This window comes from Gymnogyps californianus, chromosome 13 (assembly GCF_018139145.2).
Source record: "Gymnogyps californianus isolate 813 chromosome 13, ASM1813914v2, whole genome shotgun sequence".
In the NCBI taxonomy this organism is placed as follows: Eukaryota; Metazoa; Chordata; class Aves; order Accipitriformes; family Cathartidae; genus Gymnogyps; species Gymnogyps californianus.
Genome location: NC_059483.1, coordinates 19,718,682 through 19,737,387, shown reverse-complemented (window position 1 = coordinate 19,737,387; position 18,706 = coordinate 19,718,682). Strand labels below are relative to the sequence as shown.

At 40.7% G+C, this 18,706-nt stretch overlaps 1 protein-coding gene across 1 annotated transcript in view; it reads right to left on the bottom strand.

The window, feature by feature from the left end:
• Positions 1-14,771, bottom strand: part of RAD54L2 (RAD54 like 2) — a 53,781-nt gene extending 39,010 nt beyond the window's left edge. The window contains exons 1-2 of the mRNA XM_050904499.1: positions 14,674-14,771; positions 6,076-6,279 (exon numbers count right to left, since the gene is read on the bottom strand). Coding sequence (XP_050760456.1) covers positions 6,076-6,223 — 148 coding nt within the window. The 5' untranslated portion in view covers positions 6,224-6,279; positions 14,674-14,771. The remainder of the gene's footprint in view (positions 1-6,075; positions 6,280-14,673) is intronic.
• Between the last annotated feature and the right edge of the window lie 3,935 nt (positions 14,772-18,706).

The window sequence follows — 18,706 nt, the reverse complement described above, 5'->3', positions numbered from 1 at the left end:
CACTTTCAATCAACAAAAAGAGCCTCCTCTCCACTCCATGCTTATTCTGACAGGCCTGCACCTTTCCTTAACCCCTGCCACCAGCCTCCGGCTAAACAAGGACAAGAGATCAAAGCACATGTATCACCAGTCTGACACAGAAAGCGAGAAGCAATCAAGTCCACTGTGCCCATGTACTGCAGCAGATGGAAGCATCCCATTAAAGGGTTCCTCAAAGAGCAGCTATAGTCTCTGAGGCTGCCTTGACCTTGGGATGCCCATCTACCTCAATACCACCCGAAGACACAGCTGTGAAAAGCTGCTTTCTAAAAGGAGTTGAAAGATTAAGGGAATAAGTATGTATTTGCTCCTCCTCCTCTTAAGGAATGCATTTCATTTTCTAGTAGATAGGGAGGACAACTTAAAAACATTGTTTCCTAAGAGAAAACAGTGTGCAGTCTGGTCAAAAGTAGAAGACAAAAAGATTTCAGGTTGCTGGGACTAATCTCCATTTACCAATACAAGCAGGACCATCCAATTCAAGTAAAAAGTGCACGCAAATTACTTTCTTACAGCAGCTCCCCTCTTTTTTCCCCCAGCAGTATGGGCCCTTCTAAATCTGGATATAAAATGATATAGAATAGGATATCATTTAGTAGGGTATTATTCAGGAGACTATCTCCACACTCTTCCTCTGCCTCTCAGTTTCATACAGGTGAGTATAACATGGCCTAATTTATACGAATAAGTTCAGATGAAAAGCAAAAATTCATGTATATGAGCAGGAGGAGCCTGCTAAATGAACAGATTTATACCAAAGACTTTCCTCTCTTCCCCTGTAAGGACAGAAATTTGCCCTATTCCCAACCCCACACATCCAGCTGGGGACTCAAACACACACCAGTTTTTTTTGTTCCAGCACTTTGTTGGGGAGAAGAAAAGATGGAATAACTTTGGGGTGGGAAGCACATGAATAACACGATCTCCCAAAATGAGCAGCAGTTCCCTGCACCTCTAGGATGCATTCACGTATCGTTCAAAAAAATATTAACCCACATGACTTTAAAATCACTTTTGCAAAATAATTTCAGCTTTAATAACTCCAGGTGCTAATGAACTTTCTAGTATGGTGTTAACTACTGATTTTTCCCATCAGGTTAGACAAGGAAATTCTCCAGGCAGCTACAAATCAATTTCACTTTCAATGTAATTGCACCCCTTGCTGCATGCACCATGATGATGAGCCACAAAGTGCCACAAAGGAACATCACATTAAACAAAATCCATTCTTGCTATAATTTCATGCCAACATTTTTTTCCCCCAACCACCAACTGAAAATTGTACGCAAAGCTGATCTAGCAGTACCCCTTTAAATAAACAGGTCTTCCTCTAGCAAGAGTTCAAGGAAAGCAAAGATCTTTTCAAATCTGAATCGACAGTGGCTGTCATCTGAAGTCAAGTACTCCTGCCTTGGTATCTTGGGAAACTCAAAACTGTGAGTATGAAGTGGCACACTCAAGTTCAAACAAAAAGCAGCCATTGAAATACATTCTGGATCATGCTCCAAAAATAACAGATAACTGTTTGAATCCATTGTAATAGTATCAAATGTCATAGACAGGGATAAGCACAGTTTTAAGAGGCTAGGGTGAGGAAAAGGGTGTCTCTTTCCCCTCACTAACCTCCTGTGCCAATCTTTCAGAGGTTCTGAGACTTGGCCCTGGTGCCTTCACCCTACTAAGAAGCTGCAGTGCAAAAGAGCACAGGCACTTGTGTGTCCTCCACTCTCCTGGGACTTGTGATTCTGTACCACCAACACAGCTGTGCTCCTCAGTCACTCCTCTTTAAGGGTCCGTATGTCCACAGAAACCCCACACAAAGCAGTTTTGTTTTGCTCCAGCACTTTGACAGGGAGGAGGAGGAACAGTATGAGTCTGAGGTGGGAAGAGGCAGCGCAGACTGCCTCCATCTTCTCCTGTTCTCCACTAGTCAAACAGAGATGCCATGGAGCTAGCACGCCCCCAGCCCTGTGGAAAAAAAAGAGGGGATAGGAAAGGAGAAAACAGGCAAAGGGGACAACACAGGGCAGAAGACAAGGGCAATTGCGTGGAGATTGTCATATCACAATAGTAGCATCTAATATGCTATTATTTGATGTTGCCTGGTATATCTGTACATTAAGAATTGCAGTACTACCGTGGTACTGGAAAATTGTCCGCTGCTATACCCCAGAAGTACTGATTCCAATCCCTGTCTGCTGTACCACACACCCTGTAACGCAAACACAACTAGTAGCCTTTGAGAACAGTGTCTGAATGCCTGTGCGCATTAAGGCATCTTTCAGAGAACTGAAACAAGCAGCTATTCACACTTTTACCCCTGAACTACACTTAAAAGAAGTACTTAACCCATATACTCAGAGGTAAGAAAACAAGCAACTTGCCATCACTATTAATAGCAGAATTACAGCAATATGTATGAGTAAGAGATAACAAATTCCAGAGACTTCAATCAGAATAATCCAAAGACATTCAGAAAGTGGAAAAACAGAGCACTACAGTGGGATTCGTTCAAACATTCAACAGCTTTCCTCGGGAAAGCTCTGAGGTATGAACAGTCCCTGCATTTGAAATGATCTGTAAAACCCATATTGGAGGTTTGTTTCCCCTTGCTCAAATTAGCTTTTATTCCTATGGAGTTCTATACAGCCCTGAGCAACTACCAGGATCAGAGAAAAAGTGCAGGACTTGAAACAGCCCTTTATCTCTACAGTCATCAGTACATCACATTTCTAGAGAAAAGGATTTAGGGAGTTAACGAAAAAAGTTCTTAGCAGTCACGCACCGATATCACAGAATCAAACATGATAAAACAAGTGCTGCTACCCACAAGTGATGAGAAAACAGATGCAGTGGGCAGGGATGACAAGGCTGGAAAAGCAGTGAAAGCCTCCAGCTAGGACTGAAGCGTGCTGCTAGGATGGGTGTGCAGTCTGGCAGCCACTGGGAAGGGGTTGTAACTGTCAGGGTAGGTACATCCTGGAAGAAGTGCTCTAGAAAAAAAGACTAAAGCCATAAGAGCTCCTACACATGATGATAAGGTTCATTAACTGACCACTACCAAAGAAATGTACAAAGGATGCAAGCTATGTGGTTATTAACTCTCACTTATTCAGAAGCATTCAGAAAACTAGCCTTCTGCGCTCTTTTTCTTCCTTGAGGGCAGGGGGAGAAGGTTTAAGAACTGCTTTCATCGAGACTGAAAGTTTCTACCATAAAAGTCCAAACTAAAGTAAACTCTAGACCATCTATGGGACCACGTATACTAAATGCAAACAAAACTGAACAGAAATGAGAAAAACTGCACCAAAACTGAAGATAGCACTCTTAATTACCAGAATGTAAAGAGAACTCCAAGAAAATTCTGAAACTGAAACCACCACAAGTATTAATTCCACATACAACATATATCAAAAAGACAAAAACAGATTAAACATGCAAAACACAAGTCACTGCTAAGTCTGAGACTATACTATCCACCATCAACAGATGTGGATAACATTACATTAACCCTGGAAAGTTCTTAAGTAATTTGAGTCACCATCAAAACATGGAAAACCTACATTCCTACAACAAAGCCACTACTTTGCAAGCAAGCAGTAAAACTGTTAGTTTTATAATTGTTATAATTACTATTATTTAAAACAAGTAATCAGTTTCAGTTTGGAGAAAACATGTGCAGCCTGTCGCCCTTCCAAGGAAATAACCGTGAAGGATTAATTATCTTCTAAATTTTGTAGCACTAGAAATGTGCAAGAGCCCATCCACAAGGCAAAGATCCCCTCAGGATCCCCAGTGGAACATCTACAGAACAACCACAATACCAGGAGGGGAGGAGAACAGCACAGCTGGAAGCAGGGAGAACAAAGTTTTAACAGAAATTATTAAAATTAAGCTTTTAAAAAGCTTCATAGTATAAACATTAGAGCACTTCCTTCCTTCTTGTGAATAAAAGTAACTGTCTATTCCTAAGATGATTTTTATGAACGAGGGTCATTACAAAAAGACAGGACTATAAACATCAGATGGGCAAAATAAAACGATCCTCTTAATTCTGAAGTTAGCTATATTTCATAGGCCAAATAGCAGGAGACTGGTTTTATATTAGATCTAAGGTAATATAGATGTCAAATGACATTTCTGAGGCAGTTTGTAGCTGTGAAGAGATATCAGGAAAAGCAGAGTGGACACCTCCACAGAAAACAATAATTATACAGCTAAGCACACAGAAAGCACCCTGATATTCTGGCAGACAGAATTAAAGCTGAAACAATCTGAAACCTCAGAGGCAATCTAGCTTTGCTCAGATTGTGTAAGACAGTTTTTCCTGTACCTAATGAACAACTATAAAAGCATTTTATGTTAGTTATATGTAAATTGTCTTTTTATTCTTCCTCATTATTTCCTACATTTGTTAAAATTTATTTTTAATAAGTCACTAAAGAAATATAAAGCATAAACATGTTTCTAGTGTTTTAAGATGAAAATAAACAGCTGTCATTAACCGTTAGCCATGTTCTGATATACCTACATTAATTTTGTTTGCTTTGGAAAGAATAATCCTGACAAACAATTATGAGTATTCAGCCACAATAATATAGATGTAAATGATAAAATACATAGGTCTATGATAAAACAACCATGGGGAATGACCCATTTGGACATGACATACAGCCACTCCTCTCTGTTAATAAAAGTTTGTCTACAACGTCACGCTTCCTACTGCTCTGCTGGGTGCAGGTTCCCGTGAACAAAGTGACAAGGTCACCACCAGTCTCTTTGAGACAAAGTAATCTGTGGACCCATAACTCTATCTCCTGGGAATTCCCTTGTTTCTTACCCGAACTACACTTGGAATGGAACTTCCACTTCCATTTCTGCTACTTTCTCATTAGAAAAAGCCATCACGTGAATAAAACCAGAGGAATAAAATTCATTTGTGTAAACATTTTATAAGCATTTTAAATCAAAACAGCATCTTCTAGTAGCACGTGGCTGAAAGACTATAAAAAAACCCCAACACAACACTTGAGGACAACAACTTTGAAACCAAAAATACTTCAGTAACTAGAAGAAGAGAGAAGTATCTGTCTTTAACACATTCTACGCTAAGCAAAGGAAGACTATTCTCAGTAGGTTTAAATAGGTGCATTCAAAAATCTGCACACCCATTGAAATGATTAAAAAAATCACAATTTTAAAGGAAGCAAATACAGCATCCGCTTAGGCTGGGGCTGTAGTTTTACGATACAAGGAGTTTGGTGGCAAATACAGCACAGGGAATTGTCACTTGAGCCATGCACTCCTGTCTACGTGCCCTAGAACACCAGCCATTTTGCTGGACCAACAAACATATTTCTAGGATCACGCCATGAACCAGAACAGTTACCTAATCTTGCTTAAATGTAACCTGCACAGCAGAGGTCCACAAACAGCTACATTGGTCCTAACTGAAGAGGAGACTGGGGTAGTTATAACTAGGTGAGGACAGAAGGTGACAACTTACTTAGTCAGCACTGCCACCTTTCATATTGTAAAACAAACAAACAAAACCAAACCCAACCTGTATGCTGTCAGAAAAGAACATTTTCCAGTTGATAAAGATGATTATTGTAAGTGAGCAATAATTGCCCATAGCATCCATTAAATTGTTTACCTATGGGCAAGGCAGTGATGTAAATATATTTAATTTCACCAGATTCTTTTAATAATACAAGTAATTGTAAATTGATTTATTTACTTCTATATATAATTGCTTCTCCAGAATCTGTAGCTATTTTAAAAAATTTTATCCTCCTTACAATTTATGTTTGTGGCTTGTTTTCATGATGGAAAATTTTTTTGGCCAGGAGTCCAAATTTAACCTACTTTAAATCCCTATTTAAACCAAACACTCACATAAGCACTTCTCCCTACCAAGTGCTGGACAAATCCTAACCCTTATGCTATCTACCAAGGTGTCACTCACCAAAATCAGTAACACCAGTTTTGTACAACAAATGTATGCAGAAATTCACAACCCCATTCACTTACCACTCTCATCAAGTAAGTCCTCCTCGTCATCCCCATCATTGTCCTCCTCCATCGCCTCCTCCTCATCTTCCTCCTCCTCCTCTTCCATATCCTCCTGCTCCAAGTCCGGGTCCAGGTCCGGATCACTCCCTGAGATTGACTCGTCTGACATGATTCCCAGTGGTGCTCCTTGTGCATTACCTGCTCATGTTCTACCGTGAGGCAGCCCTGCAAGAAAAGAAAAGAGGTGCATAATGAGCCCAGTAAATCCCAACCTTTGAGCCTCAAGGCTCAAAATCATAGCAGGATTACTGCATATAAAAACACAAATCTGCCATCAGTCTTTTAAATAACAGTTATATCAGACTGTGCACAAAATCCTGTGTAGAAAATGGATGCCATAAGCAATGTATCATCATGATATAGGCCCAGCATTATAGAATCAATATCAGAGCCAATATATTAACTAATCACTCAAAAAACCACGTCTTTCTTGGTATCCTTGACATGTACACAGCAGAAAGTTTCCTAGTATTAGTGTCTAATTATATAAAGATGCAAAAATAAATAAATTCTGTGAACAATTTGAGAATGCTACCATCCAAACACAAAGCACAGAAAAAAGGATCAGTCTCAGAATCCCATCTGGATACCTGTTACCCTGATCCCTGCAAACATCATCGCAGTATGCAGACCGTGGGTCGCAGACAGAAACCACCCTTCTGACTTAGCTGTACCTGCTGTGAAGGTCACCCAGCCGCACATTACAGCCTGTCTGAAGTGTCCGTTCCAACCAACAGAACACAGACAGTTACCTTAATAATGGTACGGACAGAAGACAACAAAGATCCAGTTTTTAAAGGTTGTACATCCCTTTGTAAAGCAGGGTAAGAAGAAAAGTAAACACAAAGGAAGGACGGATCAGAGAGAATTTGCATTTCCTTTCTCTAAAGGACAAAAACGGGAGCTGGCTGTGCTTAACTCCTCTGTTACGCTACTCCAGCGCATCACAGCAGAAATCATGGTACAAAACAATAATAAAGCCTAAAGAGAGAGCCAGGGCAATCACGAAGTCACAAGTTTATCTGTTCAGATCATGCACTGTCACTTCTGGACAGTGATGGGTACTCCTGGGTCCTCCTGTTCCATACACAAAGAATTATCATAAAGGAGCTGTGTAAGATGGATGAAAAGAAACACACACAACCAAGAAAGGAAAATAAAGAAGGCATCTTGATCTCAAGGAACATAAAGCAAAGGATGTGTTCAAAAGTCAAGCCTCAGAAGAATTACTACCCACACATTCCCCAGAAATCTTTAAAGACAGACGAGGGAAACATGTCCTCGTCACTCATTTTCCACTGCCCCCTACTTACACCACATTTCCAGTGTAAACTATAAAATGTTTGAGAACTAATCAGCCACTTAAAAAAAAAGAAATTTCTAAGCAGATAAGGCAACATACATATCTACAAATACTTCAAGAAACAGAAAAATTTCATTTTCAGCTGTGTTTCAGCAGTAACTAGATGAGCCTAGAAACTTGAAGGTTAAAGACACAACTCAACACCCCTGTAGCAGGGCTGAAAATCTAACTGTCAAGTATGCTGAATTATTCCAGCTGAAGTCATCAGTTCCTGCTTTGCTCTCTCAGCTCCTCAATAACATTGAAGAGTGTCTGAAAGCAAATAAACACATGGGAAGAACAGGCTTTGCGGAGATTGGTATTGGAATAGGAAGCCTTTCACCACTAGGTCCCAGGAGCACTTTACCACCAGGCAGAGACAATTGAAGTCCCTACACTATTACACGTGTCACACAAAATAAGTTGGCTTAGCCAAACTGATGGTAGAAAAGGCCAAAATCTAAATTAGCTCAAGTGGAACTGTGCCACTTTACACAAGCCAAGGAGATTGATTCAGCTTCTGTGGTCTGCTGGTAGGCAGGTACCGAGCCCCGGTGCTGTCAGCCTGCTGCAACACAGCGGACCCTGGGCACTGCAAGGTCTGGGACTGCCTACTTTCTGAGGTCTGGTGACTTCAGTCAAGGACTGCAGACACAAAGCAATCTATTATCAGAAGTTTTTCCTGACAAATGCTGTGCTAAAGTCTATGTGTATTTCAAAACAGTGGCTTATTTTTACTTTTAAATAGCAACAATGTTCCCTTCCAGCTGATATTCAGCCCTAAGGAAAACAAACATTGTTTTACTCTTTACAGGTTGTACTCAAACCTGTAACTGTAAAGCTGCATGTGTTTCCTTACATTTCAGCAGGAGATGGTCAGTAGTGTTACCTTTGTGGGTCTCCGCTGGTCACCTGGAATTTCAAGGGGATTTATTTATTCCCATGTTGTCCATACGGTGTTATAAAGCACCTTGCATGCTATCTGCTGGAAACCATATCAACAGAAGCATATTAAAACATTTCCCTGTTTTACTACCCCAGCAAAATAAGCACCAACCAAAAAAACCCCACAAAAAACAAAACCCCAAACCAAACAAAAAAACAAACCAACCAACAAACAACAACCCTTTCCCCTCCCCCCCCCCCCCCAAAAAAAAAAAATACAAACACTACTGACATGGTAGGAATGAATTCTCACTGACAAATGGGAAAAGCAGAAGTGCTGTAATGCCACTAAGCACTCCAGGTCAAAGAATGACACATGATACAGTTTCTCCCATCAGTATCCTCCTGTGTGTCATCTCTCATGTTTCATCGTTTGTCGCAGAACCTTAAAAAAAAAAAACCCACCAGAAAACACTTTCTGAAAATTGTTTAAAGGAAAGGATATGGGTCCTTGTATTTCTATAAATAAAATCAAACCCAGTGGAGAGCAGCTATCTCTCAGACTGGAGTAGAAAAGGGCTCTAATCTAAGCTTTATTTTTTTTTATCAGTAAGTACATGTTCTTTATAAGCTAACTCTTGACACCCGTTCAGCAGCCCCAGCCATATGCAGGAGAGTTAAACAGAAGCTTTCAAAAAGACTTAATTAAATCTTGCAGAAGCTGAGTGAAACAAAGATGGTTAACTCCTCTGTGCCTATTGTCATGCTGCTGTCTTCCTCCCTCCCATCCTCCTCCTCGGCTCTGGCAGCTCCGCAGCCTGTTCTCCATTGCATAAGCCCCGGGTCTTGGGAGGGCTCCCACCCTCCCTGGTGGCACCGGGAGCACGCAGCAGGGACACGGCACGACAGGCAGGTAGGCATTACACAGCCGTGAGACTGCTCTCGTTTCTCACACCGATCTGACCCAGTTCGGAGCCTTCCACCAAGGGGAATTACACAACAGGGCCAGATTGTAGCTGTCGCTACTGTTTTATGGCTGAGTTACTCCAACCTGCCCCATCTCTTGCCTTTGCACACAAAGGCGCACTGTGCTCAACATTTAATCGCTGTAGGAAGGACGCTCTGCAAGAGATAAACAGATTACCTTCAACTAATCAAAGTTACCGTTTGTCTGGACTTTCCGGCTGTCTCACATTAGATCAACCAGCGAGCCTCCTGCCCTGCCGCAAAAAGGGAAGCTGCGCCCCGAGCAGCACTCCATAAAGAGGGTTACCAGCACCAAGAAATACAAACCAAACCTGCTGCACCACAGTTTACAACAGAAAGCCAGAAGTCCATACAGTACAGTGCCCAGTTCAATACATGGTGAGGCCGCTGAGAAAACGAGGTGGGGTATTAGGTGAAAACACTTCGAAAAATTCCTCTTGCTTACTCAGGGAGGAGAAAAGAACTGTCATGTTTATCCTACCCAGGAAGTTAAACCCTGCAATCAACTGCACATCAAATTAACATCCAAGACAGCATCTCTCATGTATTATGTCCTGTCTTTCAACAAAGACAAAAATAGTTCTGAAGTTTTTTGGGCTTTGCTTTTTTAAGGTAGAACATTTCAGATAGTAAGTAAATGCCATGTGGCGATGGCTGCCTCCTCCTCAGCCTGCACAGAAAGGAGGCCCAGTTCTGGATGAGGAAACTTCAAGGGCTTGCAAATTTGGACACATTTCTGTTGTCCTCATGTTTTTCTTTCACTCTGCAAAGGTTTAGAATCACCATTTCTTCTTACGTATGAAGTTGAGAGAGAAATGTGAAAACACACTTTTTCCCTTCGAAGTGACAGTTTTTCACCACAGGGTCACGCATGCCATGAGCCAAACTATCACATGAAACAGCAAACAATCATGGGATCTGGTGACTTTGCCCATTTCTGTACATCATCATCACTTTCATCAGAGGACTCAGCAGCACTATAAAAACTAAACTATTATTTAATTAACTATTACAAATACAAACAAGTAAAAAGGAAGGATGCAGAACAGGGCAGACTGGAGTCCTTCCCCACCTGAGCAAGGAGGAGCAGGATTCCCCTGTACCTCCAGGAAGCCACAGAAGCCAAAGTGGCTTTACAGAAGCTCTTTGCTGCTATGACACAAATGATTTAGGCACAGGACATGCTCATTCCTGAGTACACACCCATCCCATACAAATCCCTTCAGAAAGGGCAGGTTTAACACTAATGCTACTACGGTGCTGAATAGTAAAGAGGATTCCATCACCTCCTCAACCTCCAGCCAAGTGCAATATCTGGGACTCATCAAGATTTGTCCCTTAAAGCCTGTTTTGTAACCAAGACTTCACATTGGTCATTATGGTGCCTGGCCACAGAAACAGGATCAAGCATGCTGGCAAATCACAAGAGGATTTGCACAGACAGTTTAATAAAACCAGGTATTTAAAAAAGTCAGTGCTGCATAACGCTCTTCACATGTTTTATGGTAATAATAATTTCCTTTAACTTTTTTCTTTTTTGTTTGGCAGCAAAACAGCTAAGTGGTTGGTTGGTTGGGGCCGTAAGATTCCTCTTACGCACTCAGCTCACACACAAACTCCTCAAACTGGATACATACGAAGGTAACTGCTGGCTCCTCAGGAGAAATCTCATCTTTTTACTAGATCGCTGCTAGCACAGTTTTCGTACCTTATAGGTAGCCTTCAGTAACTATTGGAAAATTATTATAAAGCATACAGATGGATCACTAAAGAAGTCACGAGCTTAAGCTTCTCTCTACGACAAAAAAAATCTTGTAACAGTTTGCAAGTAATAACTTGCAATGTTATTGCAAAATAACAATGAATACTTTTCTGTTCAATTTAAATATCTGCTAAGAAATAAACCTGAGATCAGTGGGTTTGGACAGTTTGAGTCTAACAAACAGAACTTCTCTAATTTACGTTATGTAACATATTAACGTCTCTATTTTACATTATCACGTAAAAAACTGGGGGGGAGGGAATCACTTAAAAGGATAAGTATTTTCTCAAAAAAGAGCCAACAGTGTTACTGACCAATACTAGTCTAGCAGATCCCCTATATGTTTTTAACAAAGCAAACTTAAGTGTTTACTGAAAAATCAACAAGAACTTCTTTCCCCCAGTGATAACCCCCACAAATTGCATTTAAAGTCATCCTTAATTGATTACTTCGTGATTTAAAACCCTTCTTCCTCTGCAGTCTGAGACTGTTACGACTCGAGCAATACAGTTTTTCAGCTGTGACTCATGGATAACTGGTGGCCACACACTGCTAGCTGGGAAGGAAGAAAACAATTCTCCTCCTTCATTTCCTGTTGTTCAAATCACAACAAAACTAAGTGGCATTGATCCCCTCTCTAAGTAATGTGTTTACTGCAGGAATATTAAACTGAAGAAAGGGAAAAGAAGCAGCCTGTAAAATCATAAATCGGAGAGCATCTGCTTGCCCTGGACCACCCTTCTGAGGAAGGCAAAGTGTGCTTTACCCCACCCCATGTAAACATAGGCACAACGCATCTAGTCTTCGCCCACATTTGATGCGAGTATTAAGGAGCCCACTGTGATTTGTGGGAAGTAGGAATTGAGAGGAAAAAATAACAGAGTGCTTTAAAAAACACTTCCATATATCAGTTTTGGCAGAGTTGCAGGACCTGCTCTTTTATTCTCTCTAGATTAACAATCTTCTTCCTAAAAGGCACCACAATACTAAAAACAGCCTGAAACTGGTTGTTCCCTGACAAAAAAAACAACAAAGCTGCTGCAAGAAGGAGTGGGAGAAAGCAAAAAAAAAAACCAACCTAAAACCAACCCATAAAGAAAGAAAAGGGAGAGTTAATCCTTCCCCTCTGCTGACATGACAGTGCTGGAATGGAGAATGTGACAATGAACGTTACATAAGGCCTGGCTCCCACTGCGATCCTGAACAAAAAGAGCTAGCGCCAGTCAATGGCAGCATCTGCAGATCGTTACACAACCTGGACTGGTGGCAGCGGCACACATCGGCGTCATCCATCAACTGCTGTGGGAACCTCCTGCCACAGGGTCCTTTCTCTCCTGCGTTTCAGAAGGGATGCGGGTACACCCTACTGCCGACAGTGTCAACGTTTTGTAACCTTTAAAGAAAAAAATTGAATGCTCTTCATAAGATGTCAGCGCTCACTTCCACACAGACTTTGTGAGGCACTGACAAGCTCTTTACCTCTGGACAGAGCCAGCAGAAATGGGCAAACTATTTTTGTGTTTGTATATATGGACGTATATAATTATTTGCCTAAACAATGTTGCATTGCTTTTAAAAGCAATTTTATTTAATCATATTAAAGCAGAAATTGGCTTCCCATAAATCAAGTCTTTCCTTTGAAATACTTGAGATGTCCTCACCAGTGAACCACCCTATCTAGAAGAGCATTTTGTTTTGTATTGCATAAAAGTTCAGCCTATCTGAGGTAAGCAGCATGTGATCGGTTTTGCTTCCAGTAATTACTGATATTCATTTGGATTAACACCATCACAAATGAACAAAAATTTTGTCTCTTACTTCACAGAATCTCCATTTATGTCTGGCAACTTCTGTATAAATGGCACTTGCATTTCCTGCTAAAGAAAACGTTGAGAAAAGGAAACTTTCCTTCCCTGATCACTGTTTCTGCTTTCAAAGCAAACAGCATTTCAACATAAAAGCCACTTTCAAGTGTGCTTTTTACAGGTTTTGCCCATGGTGCTATAGCTATAGAAAAACAACCAGTACCTGTGAGAGGAGTAAAATCCTGAGAAAAGATTTCAAATGATGGGGAAGACTCAACAGTAGGGCATAGCATGTCGGAATTCCAAATTATATTCAATACATTTTACATAGATTAATTTGGGGCAAATGTGCCTACCCTGCATTAATGACAACCATTCTCAAATTCCAAAAGATAGATTTTAAAAGTCAGCTCATGGGAGAGGTATGCCAAGCCTTCTCTTTGTGAGTACCAAAACTATGTCAAGACGTGAGCCAGTTCCCACAAGCAAGGAAGATCCAGATAACTGAAAGATCCCTCTAGGAGTTTAAGCTCTTGTTACACATAGGTGACAGAGAAGAAGTTATGTAATAAATCAAGAATAAATTACATAAACAGAAGCAGTGGAACAGAGAGGAGCGAAAAGGCAAAGAGCTAATCCCCTCTCAAGTAACGATCAGTCACTGTCACTCTACGAAGACAAGCTATGGCTTTAGTCATTGAGATATGCTAACACTATGGCTTACCTCCTTGAAGAGTATCCCACAGAAACAGACTGATATAGCTCACAAACAATGTTTTCATCTTTCAGAATGAGGAAAATTGCATGTTTTCCCAATGCTGAAAGGCCTTGTTGATCTATCCTGTTTTCTCAGTATTGCCCCGTCCACACACTCTTCTTTCTTTGCCTCCCAGAGAAGCACATTTCATTACAGGGGAATGATTCACCGCCTTTGACTGTGTCTCTGCTCAGGAAACAAGCTTTCCCATCAGCAGCAGTCCAGGGCAACCCACCATCCCCTATGAGACAGACACCAGTCACATTGCACGCTGTCATCAACAGATCACAAAGTAAACACAACTTAACTCTTCCTTTGGTCATGTCTACATTTCACTACAAAGAGTTGCAGAGGTCTGGGAGTTTGTTTTCGATGCCTCATCTTTCTTCCTCTTCTGAACTGGACTTAAAACCTGAGGTTCTGGTTTATAGAGTTTTTAGAAAAAGGAAGAATTCAACATGGTTTTGCTCCTCTTTATTCCCTACCCTGCCTCCAGCAATAATTACACTAGCGACGAGAAAGCATTACTTATGCCACCTACAGTTTACCAAAGAAACTTGAACACAAGCGAAAAAAGAAAGAAGAAAACCAAAAAATCCTGAAGTAGGAGGAAATGGAAATAAACAGTTTTGAACTCGTATGATATGAAGATGACAATTAGCATATGTTAGACCCAAGTTGTTCCAGTCTGTCAAGCAATCAGACATTAAACTAATTTTTATTGGATTCCACTGTAGATTAAAAATCCATTAAAGGATTAAAAACTGTCAGAAACATGGGTTTCTTTCAGAGTCATTCCCTCCAACAGCGCATTCTACTTGCACAGTGCTGGAAAAACACATTAAGTGCCACTTACAAAGGTCACTTTTCTGCTGGTTTTGAGAACAACATCACCAAACCTGTTGACCTTTGCCCTTCCGACTAAACAGGTCAAAATAAAACACTCACACCGATCCTTATGTATCCTGCACAAATACATTTGTTTTCATAACACTTAAGATTGACACTATAGGCAGCTCACATGGAAAGCAACTGGATGAAATAGCCTCCCGTGGTTTTGTCCTTAGTAATGGAAGCGCCACTTTGGTTGCGTTTTGCTGGCTCAAAACCTCCCAATGGTTTGGACAGGCCTGCAAGGGAAAAGAATGCAGCTTACTGCCTCTCACCATACAGTAGAAACAGTCCAATACACTGTTCAGTGGATCATTTGCATACACTCACAAAAACCACCCCAGTTAGAGATAATAAGTATTATTTTACAAAAGAAACTGAGCTATGAGTCTCATGATATACATATTACATTTTTAGCTTATAAAATTGTGAGTTTATGACTCTACATACTTGAGCTTACTTTCAAAAGAGCTTTAAAAGCAGCACAATGCAAGTTTGGCTAAGGAGATACGCAAATATTAACAGAAAGATAATATACCCTGCGGGTGACCATACCCTTTTGGTAAACATACCCAACTGTCCAGTCCCAACGTATGTTAAACAGGACATTAACTACCATTACGAACGGGCACAAGCATATCCAATGCTAAGACAGGAAGGTGCAACTGAAAAGGGACATATTAGCAAATTATTAAAAAACACTGTATGGTGAATAAGCACCACCACAGTCATCTACAGAAGTAGCTGCTGGCTACTAGACACGACTCTTTTAGAGCAAAAATGTCAGTGTCTCCCAAAGGTATAAATTCACTTAACTTTCATAAATGCTAGGAATGTCTTTTGTAGTACTTGTTCTTACTGAAGAGACAATACTGTATATATATTCATACCCATGCAGAATCCAAATGTTATGTTTCCAAGATTCAGAAGCAGAATGATAAAGAGCATTCAGCTGTGATCTTCAAAAAAACATAACCTTTTGGGTATTCTTTCTCTCAAAGTTAAGTGCAAGTTTCAGTCAACTGCTTTCCCCAAGTGACCACTTTTTCTATCAAAGCTCATTTAGTGTTTGCAAATGCTGCTTGACTGGCAACCGTAGCCAGCGAGCAAGTACGGAAGGAACTGCAGGCAAGCCAGTTCTAGCGTCCTGTTGACATGTTACCATCCCAAGCGAAGGGGACCATATGTTGTAAGAAGTCGACATCCCTATGCTCAGCTGCTGATATCTCCCAAAATATAACAAGAACGGAATTTATTGTCCCATCTCTATTTTTCCTGCTCTCCTCTTGAATTATTAGTTGGATTATTGAATTATTAGTCTTGAATCAAGGTTGCCAAGTCATTTTACTGAAACTACCCATTTGTCTAATTGTAGGAATTCTTGATCATTATTGATTTGGGCTGAACTCAGAAATTTGAATAGTAACTATAAGTCTTCTTTTGATGGGAGTTCTTGGGTACAATTAATAGCATTCTTTAACAGAGAAAACTAGTTACATGGCACTTCCAGAGCATATTTACTGGGAATGCTGTAAAATCTCACTCAATTTCATTCATAGTTCTCTCTCTGTTAAGAATGAAGGAGGCAAATGATAAAAGTTAAAGACTCTCTAGAGGATGCACCTTCTCATCACCATAAAAGTATACATATATTCACAAAAAGGTTCCACACTAGCAGCAGAGGCTAACAACTCTGTATCTCATTCTGTTAAAATAAGCATTTCACTGACCAGAAGTATTGATTTAGTTGAAATATGAGATCTCCTTTCTTGTTTTTCATGAGTGCTATGGTAAGTACAGGAGGAAGAAAAAGGCACCTCTAAATTTTTTTTTTAAGGGAGAGTCAGAAAAAAAAATTTTCTTAGAGAGTCTGCATGACTAAGCAGATCACCCATTTCCTCAGTGTTCTCTACTCATTATCTGGGTCTTATTTCTCTCAAGTAGTTAACTATTGTCATTATAGAATAAACAAATTCAGATCACATAATAAAGATCTTAGCTACTCACATTCCTTGGAGAACAGGATGTGAAGTTACAGTGGACAGAAACTTAAAAATGCTGGCTAGGGTAAATTTTACTATGCATTGTCCAGAGTTAAGAGCTTCCCCCCCCAAAAAACCCCCAGCTTCCCCAGGAAATTCTCCTCCAGAGATAACAGGACCACATCCCAGGATTGAGGGAAAATCAGAAAAAAATCTCTTCTGGGATAACAGCTTTCCCCCAAATATCTCGTCTCAAAAGCAGGTAACTTCTTCAACTCCAGATCTTCTCTGTTCTATGCAATAGTCATCTTGCCATCCAGTTTTCAAGGCAACCGCTTTACCCTGTTTAGAGCTTGCGGTACATCTCACGCACTAAGTGTTGAAAGGCACTCATTTTGTAAGGTTTATTTTTTGATCCTGTTCCCCTGATTTGTTGACACCTATGGACAAGAAACTTAAAACCCAACCAATGACACCACTCCTACAACAACTTCTTGATTTAAGAAAACATTCTTTGTTCCTGCTATCTCCCACACCCCAACATCCCCTGCAAAAACAATCTGACTTTTCTTATTTCCTATGCCCGGAAGCTTGTGTTTGGTTGCTGAGGTGCACTCCATAACCCTGGCACTTTTTTTAAGGACGGAATATACAACTCTTGCACTGCTTCTGGAAAGGAGAAGCCACAGTCAGCCGCCTTTTCACACAAGTGTTAAGTAGCGATGCTGCAAAAGTAATCTAAACCTCTGGACACTTACATTACACTACGAATGCTGTTTCTTTCACTTTTATCAGCAAGCGATGCAAATAATAAATGCAAAGACTAAATAAAAGAGAGTGATAAACAGAAGATGGCAACCACAACCTGATGCTAATCCCACCAATTAGAGAGACAGTGACATGCCCTGACATTGACAGACAGTTTTCAGATTTCACAGGCACCAGAAGGGTAATAAACATTTGGCCTTGATTAAATTACCCATTTTCCCTCTTGCTGATTGCAGCTTCTCAGGCCTCGGACACCCTCTCTGCAGCAGCTGCTCTTTCCCACTAGCACACCACTCCCGTATTGTGCCAGCATAACTATCTGCGTGGCTGGACAGCAAACTGATTCAGCTGAAAAACAACCTGGAAGTAAAATTCAGTTCTCAAATGTAATTTACTACAAAGTTGCACGAACAGCTGTGCAGGCACAAAGGAAAAAAACAGTCAGAGGGTGGGAACAAGCAGCCCTGGGTATGGCCTGATTGAGCTAGCATCACTGTCCGCAGGGCCATGGTCTTAGCAGCCAGAAGGCTGCTCCAGTACAGGGGACGGTGAGCATTTTGATTTGAGAAAGTGAGATGGTCTTGTGACAAAGGACCTTACCTTCATTACAAACACCAATCAAAAGGATGGTGCATGTATCCGAGGTGAGACATGAACATTCTCTTACTTAATCCTCTCAATTGTCTCTTTCTTTAAATAGTCATGGCATCACTATGTGGTTTGTGTGGAGAGGTATCTATTTCTGAAGTCCATTTTGCTGGTTTTTTAATTGAAAAAATCAATGCAATTGCCACTCACATGGAAAAAGTACCATAAATTATATCATGCAGTTAGACATCCTTGATGTGCACATCTCTGTCCCCATAGCAAATACTTTTAAACTGCCCAGAGCTCAAAGAAAAATACCGATAGACCTCCTCATGCAAGTCCTTAGCATTTAACATATTTAATGATAGTCTCTATGAACAGGTCCTTGCAATTACATGTGCGTACTAGCATTAAAGGTGCAAAGAAAGGATAAGGCTCTGTTCTGGGGAGCAGGAAGATAAGCTGCCCTGACCTAGAGAAACTGGTAACTAGCAATGACAGAAATTTCTCCAGGTCAGGGCAGGTCCTCTCCTAAATGCACTCAAGCAGGACTCGTGAAAGGAACACCTCTACATGGTGACAAAGGGAAGTGATGCAATCTGCACCATGACAACAAATGGGTAATTTCTTTAACTTCATGAAGAGGAATTTGCTTTGGCCATGATGCCCTTGCCTGAGATCAAGGGCTAATTTTTAGTACCTGAATAAAAGAAAATCACTTCTTTCAGCCCTCTACCTTTCTTTTTTTCATGTTGTGTCTTATTATGTCTGGGATAAGCAGATATTCCTGGGCTGCCCTAGAACACAGACCTTTCCCCGAGATCT